Source organism: Natrix helvetica (assembly GCF_964273705.1).
Source record: "Natrix helvetica genome assembly, chromosome: 1".
NCBI lineage: Eukaryota > Metazoa > Chordata > Lepidosauria > Squamata > Natricidae > Natrix > Natrix helvetica.
This window is the reverse complement of record NC_138548.1, coordinates 210,119,776-210,139,209: the sequence shown is the minus strand read 5'-3', so window position 1 is coordinate 210,139,209 and position 19,434 is coordinate 210,119,776. Positions and strand designations below refer to the sequence as shown.

The 19,434-nt window shown below is 42.2% G+C and overlaps 1 protein-coding gene across 7 annotated transcripts in view; it reads left to right on the top strand.

The window, feature by feature from the left end:
- R3HDM2 (R3H domain containing 2) overlaps nucleotides 1-19,434 on the top strand; it is a 199,947-nt gene that overhangs the window by 148,563 nt on the left and 31,950 nt on the right. For 5 of the 7 annotated variants that reach the window (XM_081934635.1, XM_081934637.1, XM_081934633.1 and 2 more), the window contains 3 exons: nucleotides 141-376; nucleotides 7,745-7,899; nucleotides 13,809-13,910. In XM_081934635.1, coding sequence (XP_081790761.1) covers nucleotides 141-376; nucleotides 7,745-7,899; nucleotides 13,809-13,910 — 493 coding nt within the window. The remainder of the gene's footprint in view (nucleotides 1-140; nucleotides 377-7,744; nucleotides 7,900-13,808; nucleotides 13,911-19,434) is intronic. The other 2 variants (XM_081934639.1, XM_081934638.1) reach the window with 1 other exon arrangement.

Genomic DNA, 19,434 nt, shown 5'->3' with positions numbered 1-19,434 from the left:
TGGCTCCTTTTCAGTGTTAGCTACCTGTGCTCATTTGTCTGCTGTTCCAATACCAAAGCATTGACATCTTGAATGTTGAGACATGCTGTGCCTTTTACTGGTCCACGATGACTTTAACCGTTGCCATCCCTGATATGCAGGGGTAACCGAGATGGGCTCAGCCGGGCTTCAGGCAGCCGCCAGAGCAGCACGGAGAGTGATATGAAGTCCCTGGAGCCCCGGCCGTGGAGTAGCACCGACTCCGATGGCTCGACGCGCAACCTGCGGCCTCCGGTCACCAAAGCCAGCAGTTTCAGTGGCATTTCCATCTTGACCCGAGGAGACAGCATTGGCGGCATTGGCAAAGGGAATGGTGCCAACAGGACTGCCAGGCCAGGTATCTCTTCCTTCTTCATTTGCCCCTTTTCAAGTAAAAAGAGATTCTAAGTTTGTGATGAATACAGCTTGGGAGTAAATCCACTCTGCCTCCCTTTAAGTGAGTCCCAGCCCACTTCTTATGCATTGGCATTGCTTAACACTATAGAAAGATGCAAAGAATAAGAAAGCATTAGAGGGAAAAAAGATTAAGAAATTAGAAAACAATCATAAAACCACATAATTAACAAGAGGGGGAAAATGTAAGATAGATTGTATATAAAATAGTTCAGAATAAGAGTTATAAGAGAAATATATTTACATAGAAGGATATATATTCTATAGAAATAAGTACATGGAAAGAGTAATATGTATAGAAGAAATATAAGTATAAATAACTATATGGGTAGATGAAAAATGTGTAAAAATAGACATGTATGTATGTAAAGGTATATATGTACGGATAAAAAGAGTATAATGGAGGCTTAACAATGTGTTGTAAAGATGATATTTGTGTTTTTTAAAAAAGGGAAAAAACGGTTTAATAAAAATATTTTTTTAAAAAAACACACTATAGAAATCAAAAGGAGGCAGCTAGAAACCCACCCTGAAACATTTGCTCTAGATAGCAGGAATGTCACTTTTCAGAAACGGAGCCAGCAACAGCTGGTATCAAGGATTTTGTCCCATTCCAGAGATGATCAAGATGTTTTGAAAAAGTCAATCTCTGCCTGTTAAGTGCAGCCTGGACCTGGATCTTATCTACAACGCTGGCCCATCTTGAGAAAAAATACCTTCTGTCTTTTTAGTCCAGTTAGAACTGCTTTAAACGCAAGAAGATTTTATTTTTGAGCCCTAATTTGTTGGGTTTCATGAAGCCCCTTGTTAGTGTTGTGTCAGCTTTAAAGAACGTTCACATTGAAAAGCAGCCTGCAGGGATAATGCTCAGTCTTCGCTTTTCCCCTTGAGCTGTTTATAGGTCATACCATGCCAATCTGGTACAGGTTTCAACCCTGATGGCTGCTGACACCACAAAGTCCTGTTGCGTGATAACCACCAATGAGAACGGTGTGCAGAAATAAGCTTTGTCTAATACTTTTGGATACAAAAAAAATTCCCCCTTCAGAATGCTGTAATTTCATTCTGAGACTTCTTTATCTAATTGGCAGGTAATTCAGTAAAAAACTGTAGACCCAACGGTGCTTTTTCAAGAGGCAAGTGGACAGTCTGGTTTTTCTTTGAAGACATTTCGCTTCTCATCCAAGAAGCTTCTTCAGTTCTGGCTGGATGGTGGGGAATGGAAGGATTTATACTCCTTGCAGACAGCTCCTATTGGACAGCTTTGTAGTCAGAGCTGAAGAAGCTTCTTGGATGAGAAGCGAAATGTCTGCAAAGAAAAATCAGAAAGTGCAGTTGCCTCTTGAAAAAGCACCTTTGGGATAACCATGTCCTGGATGACTGAGAATCTCCATAGACACCCCCAGCTAGAAACATATCATAAGAAAAACTGATAAGCTCTCATATATGCAACCCAAAATGATGGTGGCTCTTGAAAAAAATCATTGGGAAAGATGTACTTTACATCTCTTACATCAGGTAAACAAGACTAGGAAATGTGATTTCGCCTACCTAGCATGTCAACAATTGAGATGATCAGCTTGTAATCTGAAACATGAACAAGATAGCAGGCTGGGAAACATTGGTTAACATTAAATGCAGTTCTGAAGGAGAAATGGTACATGGAAAAGTTCCTTCAATCCTATTTAACCATCATCAGCATCTTTGTTGGTACTTGCTATTTCTATGGGTAAGTCAGCATACTGTTATTTCTTTCCTGTCCAGGTGAAAGGACATGCACTTCCAAGATTCTCTTCCACCACTCTGCAGCATTATGTAGTGGGGTGGATGATGCAGTATTAATATGTGGGATGGATGATGCATTTACAGATGTACTAAAGCATCCTCTTACCTTTAGAAATAAGGATGTGTCAATAGAGAGGGTGGCACAAAGTAACATTGTGTCTCCTCTCTCCACTGTTGTCCTACAGCACTTGGGATGACTCATATTTAACCATCCATCTACTCACCCTGTTTACTTCAAGGGCAGGCACTGATATCCCTTTGTTTATTTCTTTTGCCCGCATTTTCCTTTTGGCGTACTTGTTTACGAACATGCTCCCCTGCCTTCATAGCATGGTGTTGGAGAAAAATCCTGTCACCCATCTGGTTGTGCAGATGCATGAAAAGTTGGTCTTTGCATCAAAGAATGTTGGCATTTTTGTTTTGTCTTTGGCATCTAGCTGTATGACACCCATTTTTAAGCCATGTGCATAGCTTTTTAAGTGACAGAAGAAAGCATCAAGGCAGGCACGCAATAATCAGTGTGGTTCACAACTAAAGCACCAAGAATAGACTGTTGCTGGGTGATTTAGTGATTCATATTCTCAGATTTTTTTATTTCTTTTATCTCATTTGTACAAAAACTGTAATAAAAATGCACAATGAATGCTGCTCCTTTTTATGTTGGTCCTTTAGTTTTATCTCCATTGGTTACTTTGAATTATTCGGCCATCATTAACTGACAAATAACTAAGTTTCATCCCTTTCCTGCTTCCATTATTCCTTGTCACATTATTCCCATGTGAAGAGAGACTGGTGGAGGAGTGCTGCATGGCAGCTGGTACATGAATATATTATGCAATGAAAAGTTCTTAAGAACACTAAGAACTTGTGTGGGAATGTGACCGAAGGCAGGAGCTGTGGGATAGGAAGTCTCGAATGCAAATTCATGGGGTGGCTTTAAGCAAGTAGTTATTTCTGCCCTCACAAAAGTACTATTTTGTAAAGTATTATCAAAGAGATGTATAATTAAATGTATTGGATGTGCCGTATTTTGATCACACAGCTTGGATTTCCCTTCATGCTGGACTTATTTTGGAGTAGTAACATAATAAGACACAGACCTGAGTGATACAGAATACAATTTGGATGGTGCTACCTACTCCCCAACGTAGGAGTTTGAGTGCATAATTAGAGCAAAAAGGGAATTTCTGTGTCTGGGTTGGCATTTCAGACCCAACGGGGTTCCCGGAGGTTATAATTCTAGTCCTGTTTCTGATTATGTCGCTTTTTCTTCATGCCTCTTCATTGCCAGCATTTTTCTTATTGGGTAGTCGTACTACGTAACCTCTTCCCTGCCACCAATTCTTTCTCCTGGCCCCTCAGGCACTTCTCAACCAGTAAACATCCAAAGTTTTGGAGTACAGTCCCATCAGTCAGTAAGGTGCAGATAAAACACATTTCATTTGTAAGCTTCCTGGATTGATAATCAAGGAGATCATGTTTCTTTCAGTCACAGAACTGGAGAGAACTACAGTATTTATGTTATTTTCCAGCCACCCCTCCTCGGTGCAGAAACTGTTGATTATTCAGATTCTTGATGTTGGGTATGCAAATATATGAAAAAAAGCTTCCTTCCTTAGGAGCAACCCCTGAGAAACTTACAAAAGAAGAATCGTGTAGATTCTTGTACAGATGCTTATGGCATACCTACATGCAAATCTATGGTTTTCTTAAGCCAACGAGTTAAAGCTCGGTCCTCTTTCTCTCTGTCCTTCAAACATTTTAACCAGAGACTGTGTCAGGCGAATCCTTCATGTGTTTTTAAAGAAGACTAGATGGTGGGTTTGGTTGAATGTTCCTGCAACAGAAGTCTACTTAGTTATACTTTTCTTTTTGCATAGCAACCATTCCTTAAGGCCACTTATTTTCAGCAAATGCAGCACTGCCTTTAGAAAGGGGTTTTTAGTTTGACATTTTTTAAAATCATTGATGTAGAATCTTCTTTAATAGCAAGAGGCTGACAGGTATCCGAGGTCCAAATACTAGCAATATGAGTAAAATATAAAGCAAAATGTCAAGTTATTTTTCCATTTATTTTATTTTAACCTTGTGTTCTGGTTTTTTTTTTTCCCAATTACATATGTCATACATGAAAAGAATAGGAACCACCTATGGTGAAGGAAAGCAATTTATTGGCAAGAACATGCTGAGTCATTTTATAATAGGTGATAACAGCATCATTCTGTGTCCTTTGGTGGTTAATCGGAATAGTTAACTAAATATGACATATAACAAATGGGAAGGCTAAAGCAGCTTCATACAAAGTTGTTTTGGATTATTTATTGCATGTGCACTTTAAATCACAATGCACAAATATCACAAGAATATGTACCACAAGAATCCTAAAGAGTTGTCTCAGAATCACCTATTAAAAACTTACATTCTCTATCACACATGCATCAGCCCTTTAATTATACAGAGACTTTCTGGGAAAAATCAAAGAAGTGTGGCGTTATGCTTGGGCCCTAGAGCAGTCAGCTTGTACAGGTGAATTCCTAATGTGGGTACCATTCAGTGTTATAACAAAGAGCAGTTATATCATATCATGTATCTGTGATGGCGAACCTATGGCACGCGTGCCTGAAGTGGCATGCAGAACCATGTTGGCTGGCAGGCGCAGCATTGCCGGATCCTCTTCTGAGTTTCTGGCGCACATGCGATGATCAGCTGTTTTTTACGCGTACAACAGTGTCAGAAACCAGAAGAGTGGGTCTTCCGGTTTCCCTTGTGAGCATGCGTGTCGGCCAGCTGATCGTCATGTGAGCATGTGCGCCAGTAATTGGAAGACAAGCTGGCCAGTGCACATGCCGAAAAGGCACCGCGTGTGCCCCAAAAGAAAGATTGCCAAGTGGGCATGCGCGCGTCGGAAAATGAACTTCTAGTTTCCAGCACACGCACATGCCCACTTGGCAGCTTCTCTTCTGGGGGGTTGGTGGGTTGCAAATATTTTTACTATCGGTTCAGGTGCACTTGCGCACACGCCCAACACTTCTGCGCTACTACCAGGTCAGCTCAACAGGGAGCAACCCACCACTGGGTGTGTCCCTGATGAGTGTGCGCACACAGTGCCTTTTCGGAACTTGGTGCAGAAAAGGTTCGCCATCATTGTCATATATATCATCATATATCATATCATCATATATCATCATATATCCCATATCAAAGTAAAACTGCTGTGGTGCAGTGGTTAGAATGCAGTACTGCAGGCTACTTCTGCTGACTGCCGGCTGCCTGCAGTTTGGCAGATCAAATCTCACCAGGCTCAAAGTTGACTCAACTTTCCATCCTTCCGAGGTGGGTAAAATGAGGACCCAGATTGTTGGGGGACAATATGCTGACTCTGTAAACCGCTTAGAGAGGGCTGTAAAGCACTGTGAAGCGGTATATAAGTCTAAGTACTAGTGCTATTATGCAAAGGAAGTTCCAGAGTATGGTGGATTGAGATCCGTGTGGTATTGGTTGTTGGCTCTTAACTAAAAGTAAATAAATGTAATATATTTCCTGAATCCTTTGAATCCTTTCATCAGGGGAAGTGGTGATGATAATTCTGTCCCTTGCAAGAATGCCTGTGGGAGTAAAAACTAGTCATTGCCTGCTGTTGCTCAAATGCCACTGTAATTATGGTCAGAAACGGAACTTTGAAAGCCTTCCCTGCACAGGGAAAAGAAAGAGGGGCTTTTGAAGGGAGGCGAATTTGTTTAGAATATTAAGTTTGGCAGAGATTTTTTAAAAAAGGGCTCATTTTGGAGTTAACCCAGAGGAAGGGATACAGAATAGGATGAGAAAATAATCAGATCCTAGTTTTTTTGCCCTTACCGAGGCAAATATTTGATTCGATTGTATAAGATTTGGAATCCCAACTTTATCCTTGAGGCCTACTGTGTAGATTTGGACTGTCTCATACTCTGTCAAGGATAGTTATTAACCACATGTGGGATGGCACCGTATCTTGGTTGCAGGCAGAATCAGCGTTCTAAGAGACTTAAATTTTCCCCAGCTTTTAAATTGAAAATTTACTTTAAAATTATGGCTACATTGAATGAATGGTACATATACCCAGTCCTTGTTGCAGCCATCGCAGAGCTCCCACGGTCATGTGATCGAAATTTAGGCCCTTAGTAGCCTGCCCAAACGTATGACTTCAGGGGCACTTCAATCCCCCCATTTGCCATTCCCCCCACTCCCATCTCTGCCTTTTTGGGCCCTACACTCCGTAGCCCCTGTGCTCTGTTGACCACACTGGCCTTTGACCTTCTGGAGATAGAGTGTAACACTAAGTGAAACTGATGCAAATCTAGAACTCTGTGAATACATGGAAATAATTACGGCTAGCATCCGATAAAGCATCATCTTTGCACTTAGTATAAAAATTATTTCTAATTTTACCAGATTCTTTGACTAGGATGTATGGTATACATAGGAATGGCTTGCTCACATGTTGTTTTTCATCTTCTGTCTTACATTTATTTGGAAGCCATTTCTTCCTAATTGGAAATCTCTATTTTTGGTGTAAAGGTACTTACTGTTACCAAGAGGACAGTTTTTAAATATAGTAGTAGAGAGAGGTGTGTGTATATGAGTGAGGGGGGGGGGAGGGGAGAGGCTCAAAGAAAACCCCAAATATTTTCAAAGATTTCTGAGGAAGCTAGAAACGTGGTCCTCATTCAGCTTTGCTTGCATTACTATAACATAAAATAAGATTTGCTGGTTGGATGTCATTCACAGTAGCCTTTTCAGTCTGAGATAGGATTATACAGGATGTTATTTTTAATCATTTCAAGGTTAAAACATTCTGTCCTTGGAACATCCCATTCTATCCTCAACATGTCAAGTGTAGTGGTAATAAAATTGTATTGTGGTCAATGGAAAAAATCAGAAGTATTTCAAGAGGCTGTTTCATGATCAGATCATTTCTGGTACCCCTCAAAGAGATGCTTCAGTGATGGAAGATTGCACAATTTCCCTTTTCCTATCATGAATTTGCCATGGAGCTATATTTTTTTAGACCCCTCAGAGATGCCCAGAAGGATGTATCAAAATCAGTAAAACCTGAACTTATCACAAAGGTTTCAGTGAAGCTAAAGGGCTGAGCATGCATCCATAGAATATCTCAGCTCGGACCTGGACCAGGTAAACTAATCACAGGAAGGTTTGAGTAGAAATGGAGTACGTTCAGACACATTTCTATCAATAAAGGAAACTATCTGCAGCTCAGGGTTGAAATGAGGCGTCCTTGGTGTTCTGTTAGAGATACCAACGGCTGATGATGATACCTAGTTTGGGTAATGAATTATCTGCAAGAAAACAAGCAAGCTCAGAGAGCACTAAAAGAAGGGCACATTTCTGCATACAGTCTAGGATTTGGAATCCTGTGGTTTTTCTTTCTCTAGGCACTGTTGACTCCTGGCACCACTCCTTTCAGGAAATAAAGCCGATTCTTTGCTCTCACCTACCCATGCCATTTTGTTTTTGTTTTTTTTAAACGAAGGTCTCTCTCTAAGTACTCCTGAAGCCTGCAGTCAAGTCTCCTCTGCACAGCCTGGCCGAAGCCTCTTGCCGTGTGCCGCTCAGCAACTGCAGCAGCAGCCGCTTCCACCCACACCGCAGCAACAGCCAGCAATGACTAATCACATCATATCACAGGTGAGTCATTATTCAATCTTACCACTGTGTGGTGAGCTCTTCCTTGTGGCTCCTTACTGAGGAAGTGGTGGCCAGTGGGGCACTCGCAGATGTTTATACGAAGCTTGAATAATATTTATGACCTTGTGCGCTGTCCCCTTTAGACGGCCCGCCTTCTGCTTTGATTGCAGCACAAAATTGGGACATGCCTGGCTTCCTGTCAGGTATATTCTGAGGTGACCCTCAAACATTCGAGTGGGAGATTTTTTTTTTCTAAACAAGGCTTAAGTTCTCTAACGTCTATATTTGATAGGGACAGAGCAGAGGTGCACACATTCTGTACTTACCTTCCTTTTCAAACAGTGGTGGAAACTAATCAAGGAGAGAAGCAACATAGAACTAAGGAGAAATTTCCTGACAGTACAATTAGTCAGCGGAACAACTTGCCACTGGAAGTTTTTAAGAAAAGATTGGACAACCATTTGTCTGAAACGGTATAGGGTTTCCTGCCTGAGCAGGGGGTTGGACTAGAAGACCTCCAAGGTCCCTTCCAACTCTTCTATTCTTCTGTTTTTTGGTTTTGTTTTGCTTTTTGTTATTTTTTAGTTGGATCCTTCAAGATGTAGTGAAATACAGTGAAGAACTTGCCCTCTCAAGGAAATTTTCAGGATGGATCAATAGAAATACGAAGAATAGGCACATTAATGCTTTAGATTCTTCATTAGGGACGCGCTGGGTAGATGGTCTGAAGCAATAAAGGTGCTTCAGATCAGGCATGAGTGTTCAGACTGTGTCGGCCAGCACTTCCTTTTCTGAGTTGCATGGTAGAAAATAAGGGTTTGAGTTAAGGAGCCTGCTCATCCTTGATCCTTGGTTGCATCTTGGTGGTACCACTTATATTTCTTGAGGGCATGTAGCCACATGCATGCTCAAGAAAAAGCACAGCTGCTCTAAATAGGTGCTGATAAATGCCTCCATACCTCTTCGGCTGCAAGCTAGATCAAGAGGAGGATTGTCAAGTCGTGTTATCATGGACGACTCCTGCCCTGATACCTCACCCTGCTGAGTTTATTTTGCCGCACAGAAACAATGCATGACTCATTGTAGAATACGTGTATGGCTTGCAGGACCCAGGCATATACTTACCAGTTTAGTCCAGGTGAAGGTGCTGATTAAAATGTATCTGCCACCGGACTCACAGCGATTCCGGATGGTTCAAAACATTTAAAAACAAGGGACAATAGAAAAACAGAACTGATGCAAAACAAAAAAAGCAGAGATGGCAAAGGAAACAAACTCGAATGGCAACAAGTTGAAAGAAAGAAAGAAAGAAAGAAAGAAAGAAAGAAAGAAAGAAAGAAAGAAAGAAAGAAAGAAAGAAAGAAAGAAAGAAAGAAAGAGGCATCGGTCATCCTTGCCAAAGACCTGCATGAAGAGCCCAGTTTTCAGAGTCCTTCAAAATGCAAATGGGGTTGGGACCAGTGGTGGGTTGCAGGCGGTACACCCTGGTACAGGCATACCGGTGCCTGCCGGGAGCACTGGGCACCATTCCAGTATGGTGCTCCGAAGGGCCCATCCGCCCTCCTTACCTGTATTTGAGCTCTTCGGCGCTTCCGTGCACGGAGCATATGACACCTGCACAATGCTCCGCCGAGCAGCTGGAGCATTGCAGAGGCGTCACGGAGCGCTGCAGGAGGTAAGGACATGTGCGTGCTGCGCGCATTCATTTGGTAGACGCCAAGCCCCGTTGCACTGTACCGGTTGCAACGGGATCCAGAACCCACCACTGGTGAGGACCATTTGAATCTTAGTAGGAACCTCATTCCAGAAAGCAGGTGCGGCTATACAGCAGTTGTGTATTTCTATGGTCTCAAGAGATGGCATTGTTTAATTGATGGGACCTGGAGCGTACCAATTTTGTCAGATTGAGCTGGCCAGACAGATACCATATTTTATAAGAAAAAAAAAATGGAAACGGTTTTCTCCCTTCTAGGCACCCCCTTTGCCTCTGTTTTTTCCCCCCTTTTCCTTTTAATGGGCTGTGTCTCTTCAGCAGTAGCATGGGAGAGAGCAGACCTCAGGTATCCGGGATTTGAAGGCCATTAACTAAAGCCAAGTGCAAATTCATGGAAAGGAACTTTACATTACGGATACATTCCTGCAAAGGTGGTATTCAGTTGGTTTGGACCAGTTCGCCTGAACCAACAGTGGAAATGGCGGGTGGGCCAGCCCACCAGCCCCAGCTCTATGCTGTCCTATTTAGGCACGTTTTTGAGGCTGGGTGCATGCACAGAAGGCACACATGTGAGCAAAGCACATGCATGGAAGGCCGGGCGCATGTGTGGAAGGGGCACTTGTGCCTGTGAAGCAGGCGCATGTGGAAAGCGTGGAGAACCAGTGGTAACAAAATGTGAAACTCATTGCTGCATACCTGGTTCTGCTCTAGATGAAGAATTGTAATCCAAAGGTTTCTTTTTCTTTGAACATACAGTAAATTACTGGTAGTATATTTTATCCTACATTGTTTTTTTTTAAATCCTTTCTTGGCCCATGAGTGTCTTCCTCAATCTCAGGTCCTCTGCCAGAGCCCTATTGGCGTTTGAGGCTTCTGTGCATATCTTGCACTACACTCTTCTAATTGTTGCTCTGCACAGCTCCGAGGTTGAGAGGGTCCTTGGTGCTCTCTGAGCTTCATTGTTTTCTTTCAGACGTTCCATTACCCAAATTGGGTAATATCATCAGTGCTGAGTGTCTGTGGAGATTCTCAGTCGTCCAGGTCATGGTTGTCCCAAGGGTTCTTTTTCAAAAGGCAACTGGACTTTCTTTGTTTTTCCTTGAAGATGTTTCGCTTTCATCTGAGAATTTTGTTCAGTTCTGACCGAATGGTGGTGAAGGGAAGGAACACACCTATCAACACAAGATTCAGCAGCCCATCTGAATTTGAAAGACAAAGTTCTCTCTTTTGAAGACAGCCACATTCCACACAAGTTCACATTTTGGACAGAAGAGGACTGTTGGTTTAAAAGAGAAGTCAAAAGGGCCATCGATGTTAAATTTGAACAGCCCTCTCTCAACAGAGGGGAAGGGATTCAATGCCACCTATCTCCTCTTTACAACCCAGTCCTTTCAGCAATTCCAAGAAAGTTCCACATCTACTTGCACTATTCAGGTGACCCTGAGGACAAAGATAAACCTCCAAGTGGCCTGAGCGGCTCTCAGAGAGATTGCAAGGAACTCAACTCCTTCCATTCTCCACCATTCAATCAGAACTGAAGAAGCTTCTTGGACAAGAAATGAAATGCCTTCAAGGGAAAACAAAGAAAGTCCAGTTGCCTTTTGAAAAAGAACCTTTGGATCATCGGTGCTAGCCCTTGCACTGATGATGTTACCTAGTTTGGGTAATGAAACGTCTGCAAGAAAACAACCAAGCTCAAAGAGCATCAAGGACTCTTCATTTCAACTTTGAGCTACAGATATTCTCCTTTATTAGCTCTGATGTTGCTCCTGGCATCTGTTCGAGCCATTATTCCAGCTTAGGAGTCACAACCCTGAGTGCTTCTACTAAAGGAAGAAGCGTATATCAGATACTGTTAGGATGGTTCTGTCTTTGACCTTTCCACTTGATTCCTACTGCATCCCATAAACACCAAGTCAATGCAGAAACTAGACAACTAGGCAACCTGAGCAAGAAATCCCTTAATGACCCAAGCAAGGAAGGTCAGATGAAAAGTAGTGAACCCATCACCCCAAACTTCTGTGGATGCCCCAAGTCCCGATATACATCTTCATCCAGTAGTGTCGCTACTCCAACGTACAATACAGTTAAAAACTTACAAAGAAGCTTGTATATCTCACGGAGATAGTCTATCTTCCCACTATAATACTTGCAGAAAAGCAAAGACCTAATAGGAGAAAATGAGATCATTGTTTCATTTGATGTCATAGCAGTCTTTCCAGGCAAAGACCCACAACTAACAAAAGAATCCATGCAAGTAAAGTGACCACTCAATCCACTACAACACAACCAACACAAGCTATGAAAAGGATAATACTTCCATACATCAAAAACATCTCAGAAACAACCAACATCACACACTATCATCATAGAACACAAATCAACTATGGCACGTCAGAATATTTTAAGCAAACCAAACAACCCGCTAGCCCAAGAAGATAAAACAGGAGTAGAGAGAGTATAAGGAGTCCAACATTATGTTGGGCAGACAGACAGAAGACTAGCAGGGTGCAGTCATGAACACCAACACCAGCAAGTCAAAAGATACAATGGGAACCTCTTAGTTTTACCACACGTGGACAGAGTCAACCAGCTCTGAATATCCTAGGCCAAGCTAAAAAAACACTAGCAAATTCCTAGAGGTTTGGCACTCTGACAGATCAGCCATCAGTAGACACATAGAGATAAACCACATTTAAACACCAGTCAAAAGTGACAATAAAAAAGCTAATAACGAAACCAAAATACCAGAACACATCCTCTCCAGCAGCCAACATCCAGATAAGTAGGAATTAACATCAGACAAAGCAGAAAACAATACCCTAATCAAGCAAGCAAACAAGTAGGAAAGTATACAGTAATCAAAGAACTACCAAAAGAAACAGAGAAACACACACACACACACACACACACACACACACACACACACACACACCAATACCAATATTTGCAGGGGAAGCTACTGTTTATAAAAAGAGAGCAAACCTTACACTCACTAAGACAGATGATGTTATGTAGTTGGGCAGGAAAGCCAGCTAGGCGAGATTGGGCCAGTCGTTCATCTCTCTCAGAAAAAGAACCCAAAGCAATATATATATATTTAAATCTATGGGAGGGCTTCAGCTTTCCCTTATCTGAACAATTTTTGGATGTATTGACTTCAACTTGTTAAACCCTCCAGCCAGCATCACTGATGCTGACAATTTTGAAAATTGAAGTACATCCATCCAGAGGATGCCTAGATTAGGGTAAACCCTTTTGTTTACTTTCCTGGTTTGTTAGAATGTACAGACCTTTTGATAATTTTCTAAAAGCCCATGGAGACATCCTCAAAATAATTTTATCAATTGCATCCCTCTAGATCAGGGTTGTCAAACTCGCGGCCCGTGGCCCAGATGCGTCACAAGCTGGCCACGCCCATGCCTGGTTTAGCAAAGGGGGTGGGGGAAATCGCAGTATGTCACGTGAAGCCGCTGTGGTGACCCGAGTTTGATACCTCTGCTCTAGACCATCCAATGACATTTATCCCCTTTTGCTTTCTGACGGGGAGAAAAAGAACAGAACAAGTATTTTGAATAAGTAAGCTTTCATTTATTCTGAGTTGCTTTAAATGTATGTGTTCCAGCCTAGTGGGCTGTTGTAGAATTGCAGATTGTGTGAAAATTCCCATGTAGAAATAAATAAACCATTGCTCTGGTTGGAGTTGAAACTACTACTTTTTTCCTTTGCAAAGCTTTCCTTTGCAAAGAATCGGGAAGATGGTCTAAAATCTAGGTTGAGAAGCATGCTTCCTGAACTCCGCAGTGTTTCAAGAACCTGGTAGTCATTATTTTTTATGAGGTTGGATGGACGTATGCACACTTGCTTCTGCTGGGATATTTGCCTTGCGGGAAAATGGGGAAAAAAATCCATATGTATATAATCTCAGGTTCCCCAGAGACCATGCAACTCCTCCTGTCCTTTTCCTCTGAGCAAATATTTTCCAGAACACCCATTTCTTTCCCTCTCTCTCTTTTTAAAATGGATGGGGAGGTGGGTGTGGGAATAGCTCAGTTGCTATTGGAACTCTTAAATTGCTTATCAGTATGTATATATAGTTACTAACCTCCTTCTACCTTTTCTCCTCTTCTTTTCCCCCACCCTTTTCTCATGCCTGTTTCTTCCCTTCCTTTCTCCCTTCCTGCTCATCTCTTAGCCGGTCCCAGCATTGCAGTCCTCTCCGCAGCCAGTTCAGTACTCTCCAAGCTCCTGTCCCCAAGTCCTCCTGCCAGTCTCTCCACCCCAGCAGTACAATATGGTATTAAAAACCCTATATCTTGCTGTCTTTACTCTCTGCGTATATTTCTGCTTTGCTTATCCACATGTGTATTGTACATCCAAACTGATCTTACCAACTGCTTTGGGAATCCTTTTAGAGGAAGTAAAGTTCAGTAGATGGATTTTTCTTGCAACACGTCATTAAACTGTTTGTCAGACTTACTAGGTAGAACAGACCAGGAAATACAACCATTTGAAACCTGCAAATCTGAAAGTATAATGAGCCATGGTGGCGCAATGGTTAGAATGCAGTACTGCAGGCTGCTTCTGCTGCCTGAAATTTGGCAGTTCGAATCTCACCAGGCTCAAGGGTTGACTCAGCCTTCCATTCTTCCGAGGTCGGTAAAATGAGGACTCAGATTGTTGGGGGCAATATGCTGACTCTGTAAAATGCTTAGAAAGGGATGAAAAGCACTGTGAAGTGGTATATAAGTGTTATTGCTATAATCCCCGCTCCCCCTATCTCCTTGAACACATAAGAAACGAGGAAGGGTCTCTCTGAGCCTCTTGCCTGCCCAATTATCTAGCTGCAGGCTGTATTGTCTCTGATTTGATTGTTCCCTTGGCAGCATTATTTGGCTTGTTCTGCCCAGGTCTTTTCCACATATTATCACACTACTGCACACTTTCACCAATATCTCCGGCTTCATTTTAAGACAGGGGTCCCCAACCTCTGGGCCGTGAACCGGGCCGCATAAGTAGCAGGTGAGCGCGCGTGCGTGCAGCTCCATTTGTATGAGCCCTGGGCACTTGCACTCATGCATGTGCCTGCCACTCACATGAAACCCTCCCCTCCCCCTCTTGCCCTGCTGGGCTGCTAAACCAGAAAGGTTGGGGGCCACTGCTTTAAGATCCTTTCAAGGTATAGTAATTGTTTATAATGCAACAGGTACGGGCTTGCTAACATGTTTGCATGAGATCCAAATGTTATCTCCAGAAGGACGTCATTGTTATGGTGACGGTGGTCATTTTAACCGCTGTTCCTTATTGCATTTATTGTGTATCCCATTTTTCCTTTGAAAGCTCAAGGAGCCACAAATGGGATCTCCCCCAGCTTTATCTCCCCAGCAGTAATCTTGAGATGTAGGTTGCAGGGAAAGGAGGATTCACACAGTGAGCTCCACCGTTCATTGAGAACTTGAACGCTGGTAACTTGGTACCAAAGATCTTAACCATTTTCTATACCATGGTATCATAGCTCTGAAAGTAAGGTGTAATTCTCAAACCAGCACGCCCTCTGTGTTTTTCTATATTAATTGAAAAAACCCTAATTATTTGTTTATTTAAATTAGTTATAACTGCCGGACTCTAGGCATTGCTTTCCTTTTGACGAGTGCCTGTAACATCACTGAGGACAGTTGGCCAGAGTCCACTTCTCATCCTTGCCATGTTTTCCATTGCCAAGAATAAGTAATGAGTGAGGCCAGAAAGAAAACCTGTTTAGCTATTTTGGAGTTTTTGCTTGTTTTTCCATCTGGTGAGACAAGCCTTCCTCAGCTCAGTGTTGAATAGCCTCCTCGTCTACTAAAGTGTGTTAGCTTTAACATGGTTTTTATGAGTTAACCTTTGCAGGATTGCCCTGTAAAAAGCTGGAGATGCTTTCCCAAGTCTACCTGCAATAAATACCTTGATTTGTCACCCGGTGTGCATTCAGAAACTGCCCTCAATCCCACCTCTCAGTTGTGTCCCTGTGATGGCATAAGTTCAAAAAGCCTGCTTGCTGAAGAAGAAAAAACAACAACACAAGCTCTTGCAATAAAAGGAATATAGGAAAAAAGCCTGAAAAGAAATGGGGGACTCATTCCAACTGAATCTCTTGCAGTAGGCTCTTTACAGGATGCTGCTCAATTCTGTGTCTGAATTAAATTCCCTTTTAGCAGCTCCTCTTATTATACCCCAAATTCCTTAATGACAGACATGCTAAATGGTGAAGCAATTACATGTATCCAAGGTAGCTGCCTAGTATTTGGAGGGGGCGGGGGAAACCCTGGATATTTCAGACACCAGGTGGCGCTCGTTCCTCTTTCTGATGAGATTTTGCAAAATGGGTGACCTTTGCTTTTTTTTTTTCCTTGCTTTGCTTATTAAATGAGCAGCCGTTTTTCCACATGCTCCATTTCTGAGGCAGATTGTGCACGACAAAAACGTCATACTTCTAAAAGGAGTGATGGCTGGATGATGTTGCTTCACACTACTCTCACCTCCCAAAATAAGCTTTCTTTTTGTTTTCTGATCCATAGCTGATCTGAGGACGTGAGAATTGTAAAGACGATCATTGTTCATCAGTTGAGCAGATTCAAGCATGATAAGAGTCCAAAGCTTATTTATTTATTTATTTATTATTCGTATTTATAGACCGCCCCTTCTCCCGAAAGGGACTCGGGGCGGTGTACAGTCACTAAAATGCGTTATAAAATACATACATAAAACAGTTAAATAATTAAATACGTAGGTGGAGGAGGTTGCAAGACTGTATATAGAATAATAAATATAGTACATTAAAAGCTTATTAAAACCCCAAACCCAATTAAAATGAATAAATCCCCGGGAGGTAAAACTAAGAAAGTGCCAGGCCAGCTGATTGAAATAGGTGAGTCTTTAACTGCATTTCACTTTCCTCTGATTCCCCTGCCCCTCCACCCCAGTTCTCCCAAACACATACTGTGATAATATACTGAATAGAAGTTCAGTAGGAATTCTAGATTAGCAAGCAATTTACAGAGAATCTTGTAAACTGAGAGGGAAACAGGCTGTGATTTGCCACTGGAAATTGGTGGCTCTGCTCTTGCCCACATCAATTTTCGGCAGGAAAAGCAGAAGTGCTCTTGCCAGTAGTAACTCCTCTTGCCTGACTTTGTTTCCCTGATTTGCAGTCACAGAGAACGTTTAAAAAGAATATACTAAGAGGATTGGGCTGTTTCTAAAAACCTGCTCAGGCAGATGATATCTAGATGTCCCAACCTCAGCGTCCATCATCCCCAAGTCAGAGTTGCTAATGATCAGACTGCCTAGAGGAATATGGGACTGCATGTTTAGGAACACTTTACAGGTAGTCCTCAACTTACAGCAGTTCATTTAAGATTACAACGGCACTGGAAAAGTGACTTACAACTGTTTTTCCCACTTATGACCATTGCAGCAGCCCCACCATCATGGGATCAAAATTCGGAAGCTTGGCAACTGACTCGTATTTATGACAGTTGTAGTGTCCTGGAGTCATCACGTTTTGCGAACTTCTGATAGGCAGAGTCAACAGGGAAGCCAAATTCCCATTAACAACCATGTTTTTAACTTAACAACTGCAATGGTTCACTTCATACCAGTGGCAAGAAAGCCGTAAAACGGGGAAAAACTCACTTAACAAATGTTTCGTTTAGCAACATAAATTTTAAGTTCAATTGTCATAAAACTGAGTACTGCCTGTATCAGATAACTTAAACACACAGGCAACATACATGTATTTCAGTACCCTCCATGTACCTCTTAAGTTTATAATGCCCTCTTGAGCCCATCTTGCATAAAGTAATTTGACCTTATTAATATAATCAATGGTGGCAAGAAATGCTACAGCAGCAGCCCCCAATTTTTAGGGTACCAAGGACCTGTTTCCTAACAGACACGCTTTTCCATGGATCGGGAGGAGCCTGGTTTTGAGTACTTCTTGCATCCCGCAGGTGGGGTTTTGCTTGTTTGCTGGGTCTAGTTTCTGGCATGCTGTGGACCAGGTTCCAGTCCATGGACCAAAGGTTGGGGACCCCTGTGCTACAGGTTGCTTGAAAACTTCTATTACTGAAATCCTAGCCTAGCCTAGTGTTGTTGCCCGCCAGCAGCTAGTGGAGCTGGCAGCAGATTCGAACAGTGAGGAGGTTGGGAAGGAACATGGGCCAGTCCTGGAGCCTGGAGAAGGCTCTGATGAGGGCTCTGCGTCAGAGGCAGAGGGGATCCCTCTGACAGTTATCAGCTGCCTATGGACTCAGACATCAGTGAGGCAGATGGACAGCTGGAGCCTATTCCCAGTGTGCGCATGCACAGAGCTGCCTGGAGAAGGGAATAGCTAAGAATCAAGGGCCGACTTGGGAGTAAGGCCACAGGTGGATGATAAATGCCCCCTCCCATAGGGAATAAAAGAGGAGCGAAAAAGGGAGTGGCGTTTGCAGGAGACAATTAGTTTGCTTAATTGGTTCGTGACTTTCAGAGGCTCCTTGCCAAGTTTGAAGATATTGGCCTGGCAGCTCTCCAAGCCAGATAAGGTCTGTGACTGTAAATCCTCCCTTGAAAGACTTTGCTGTATGTGAATGAGCAGAATTCACAGTAAATTAATAAAAGGTTTTTTTTTGGGGGGGGGGTGTCTGGACAAGGAGTCTGCTTCGTGGTTTGGGGAAGCCTAGGTCAGAACACCTATATTTTTTACAGCTTACTAAAACACTATCCTTAACTGACAAAAGCTGTGATGAGCGATAGAAGTCAGTCTTTGTGGTGACAGTCATAGCATAAAGAAAATCGAGGGTTGGAATCTTAGAGACATAAAAGGTAAAGAGCATAAATTAACAAATGAAATTGGGGGTGGGGAAGCATATTGTGGGGGAGAATGTACTAGCTCCAAAGGAAGTACAGGCGCATAGATAAGATATGAATGAAAGGGCTAAAAGACATGTCGGCACATACAAATTAGTGTCATCCAAATTATCCTGAGCGCATATGAAAGTAGAAATTCATGGGTTGATAACTGTGGTTTCTTAGCCTAATGCCTGGGGAAATGCTGCTATTGTTCTTTTATACAAAAGGAAGGGTGGTAAGAGTGAAGACAATAAATACAGAGGCATTAGCTTCTTAAAAGCACCTGAGAAGTTATTTGGTAGAATTTTGTTTAAAATGGAAAGGGAGGGGACACTGAACCAAATTTTGTAACTGTGGTGCTGTTTTTATGCCGGGCAGGGGTCAAGAGACCAGATATTTACTTATCTGTCATTGAGAAATATAAGAATATAGTAAAGCATTTGAGAAAATAAATGGGATATTTAACCAATGCTTCAGTATTAAGTAGACAGTAAGATCCCTTTTGTGTCCCTTTTGTTGTTTAGAGTTTGATAAATGTATAAGGAATGTTTATGGGCATGTTAGAACTGTGCTGGTTGAGGATGTGAATGTATGTGTACATTCACGTACAGATAATTGACACTTGAAACGATTTGCAGCAAATGTTTAATGATACGATATTGTGAGGAATTTAGGGCCAAGCAGTTGTGAACAATGCAAATTACACATGTAAATAGAACACAAAAGCAAATAGGTGAATTCATGTGCCTTGCTAAAAAGCTTACTAAAAATGGAAAAAGTGAGAAATTTTAGGATGAGAAATGCTGGTAGAATGATTTTGGAAATAAGTAAACAGAGGGGAAAAGTGTGATTTGTTCGCATAAGTAGAATCGAAGAGGGGTGAAGGGCAGAATCTATCTATCTATCTATCTATCTATCTATCTATCTATCTATCTATCTATCTATCT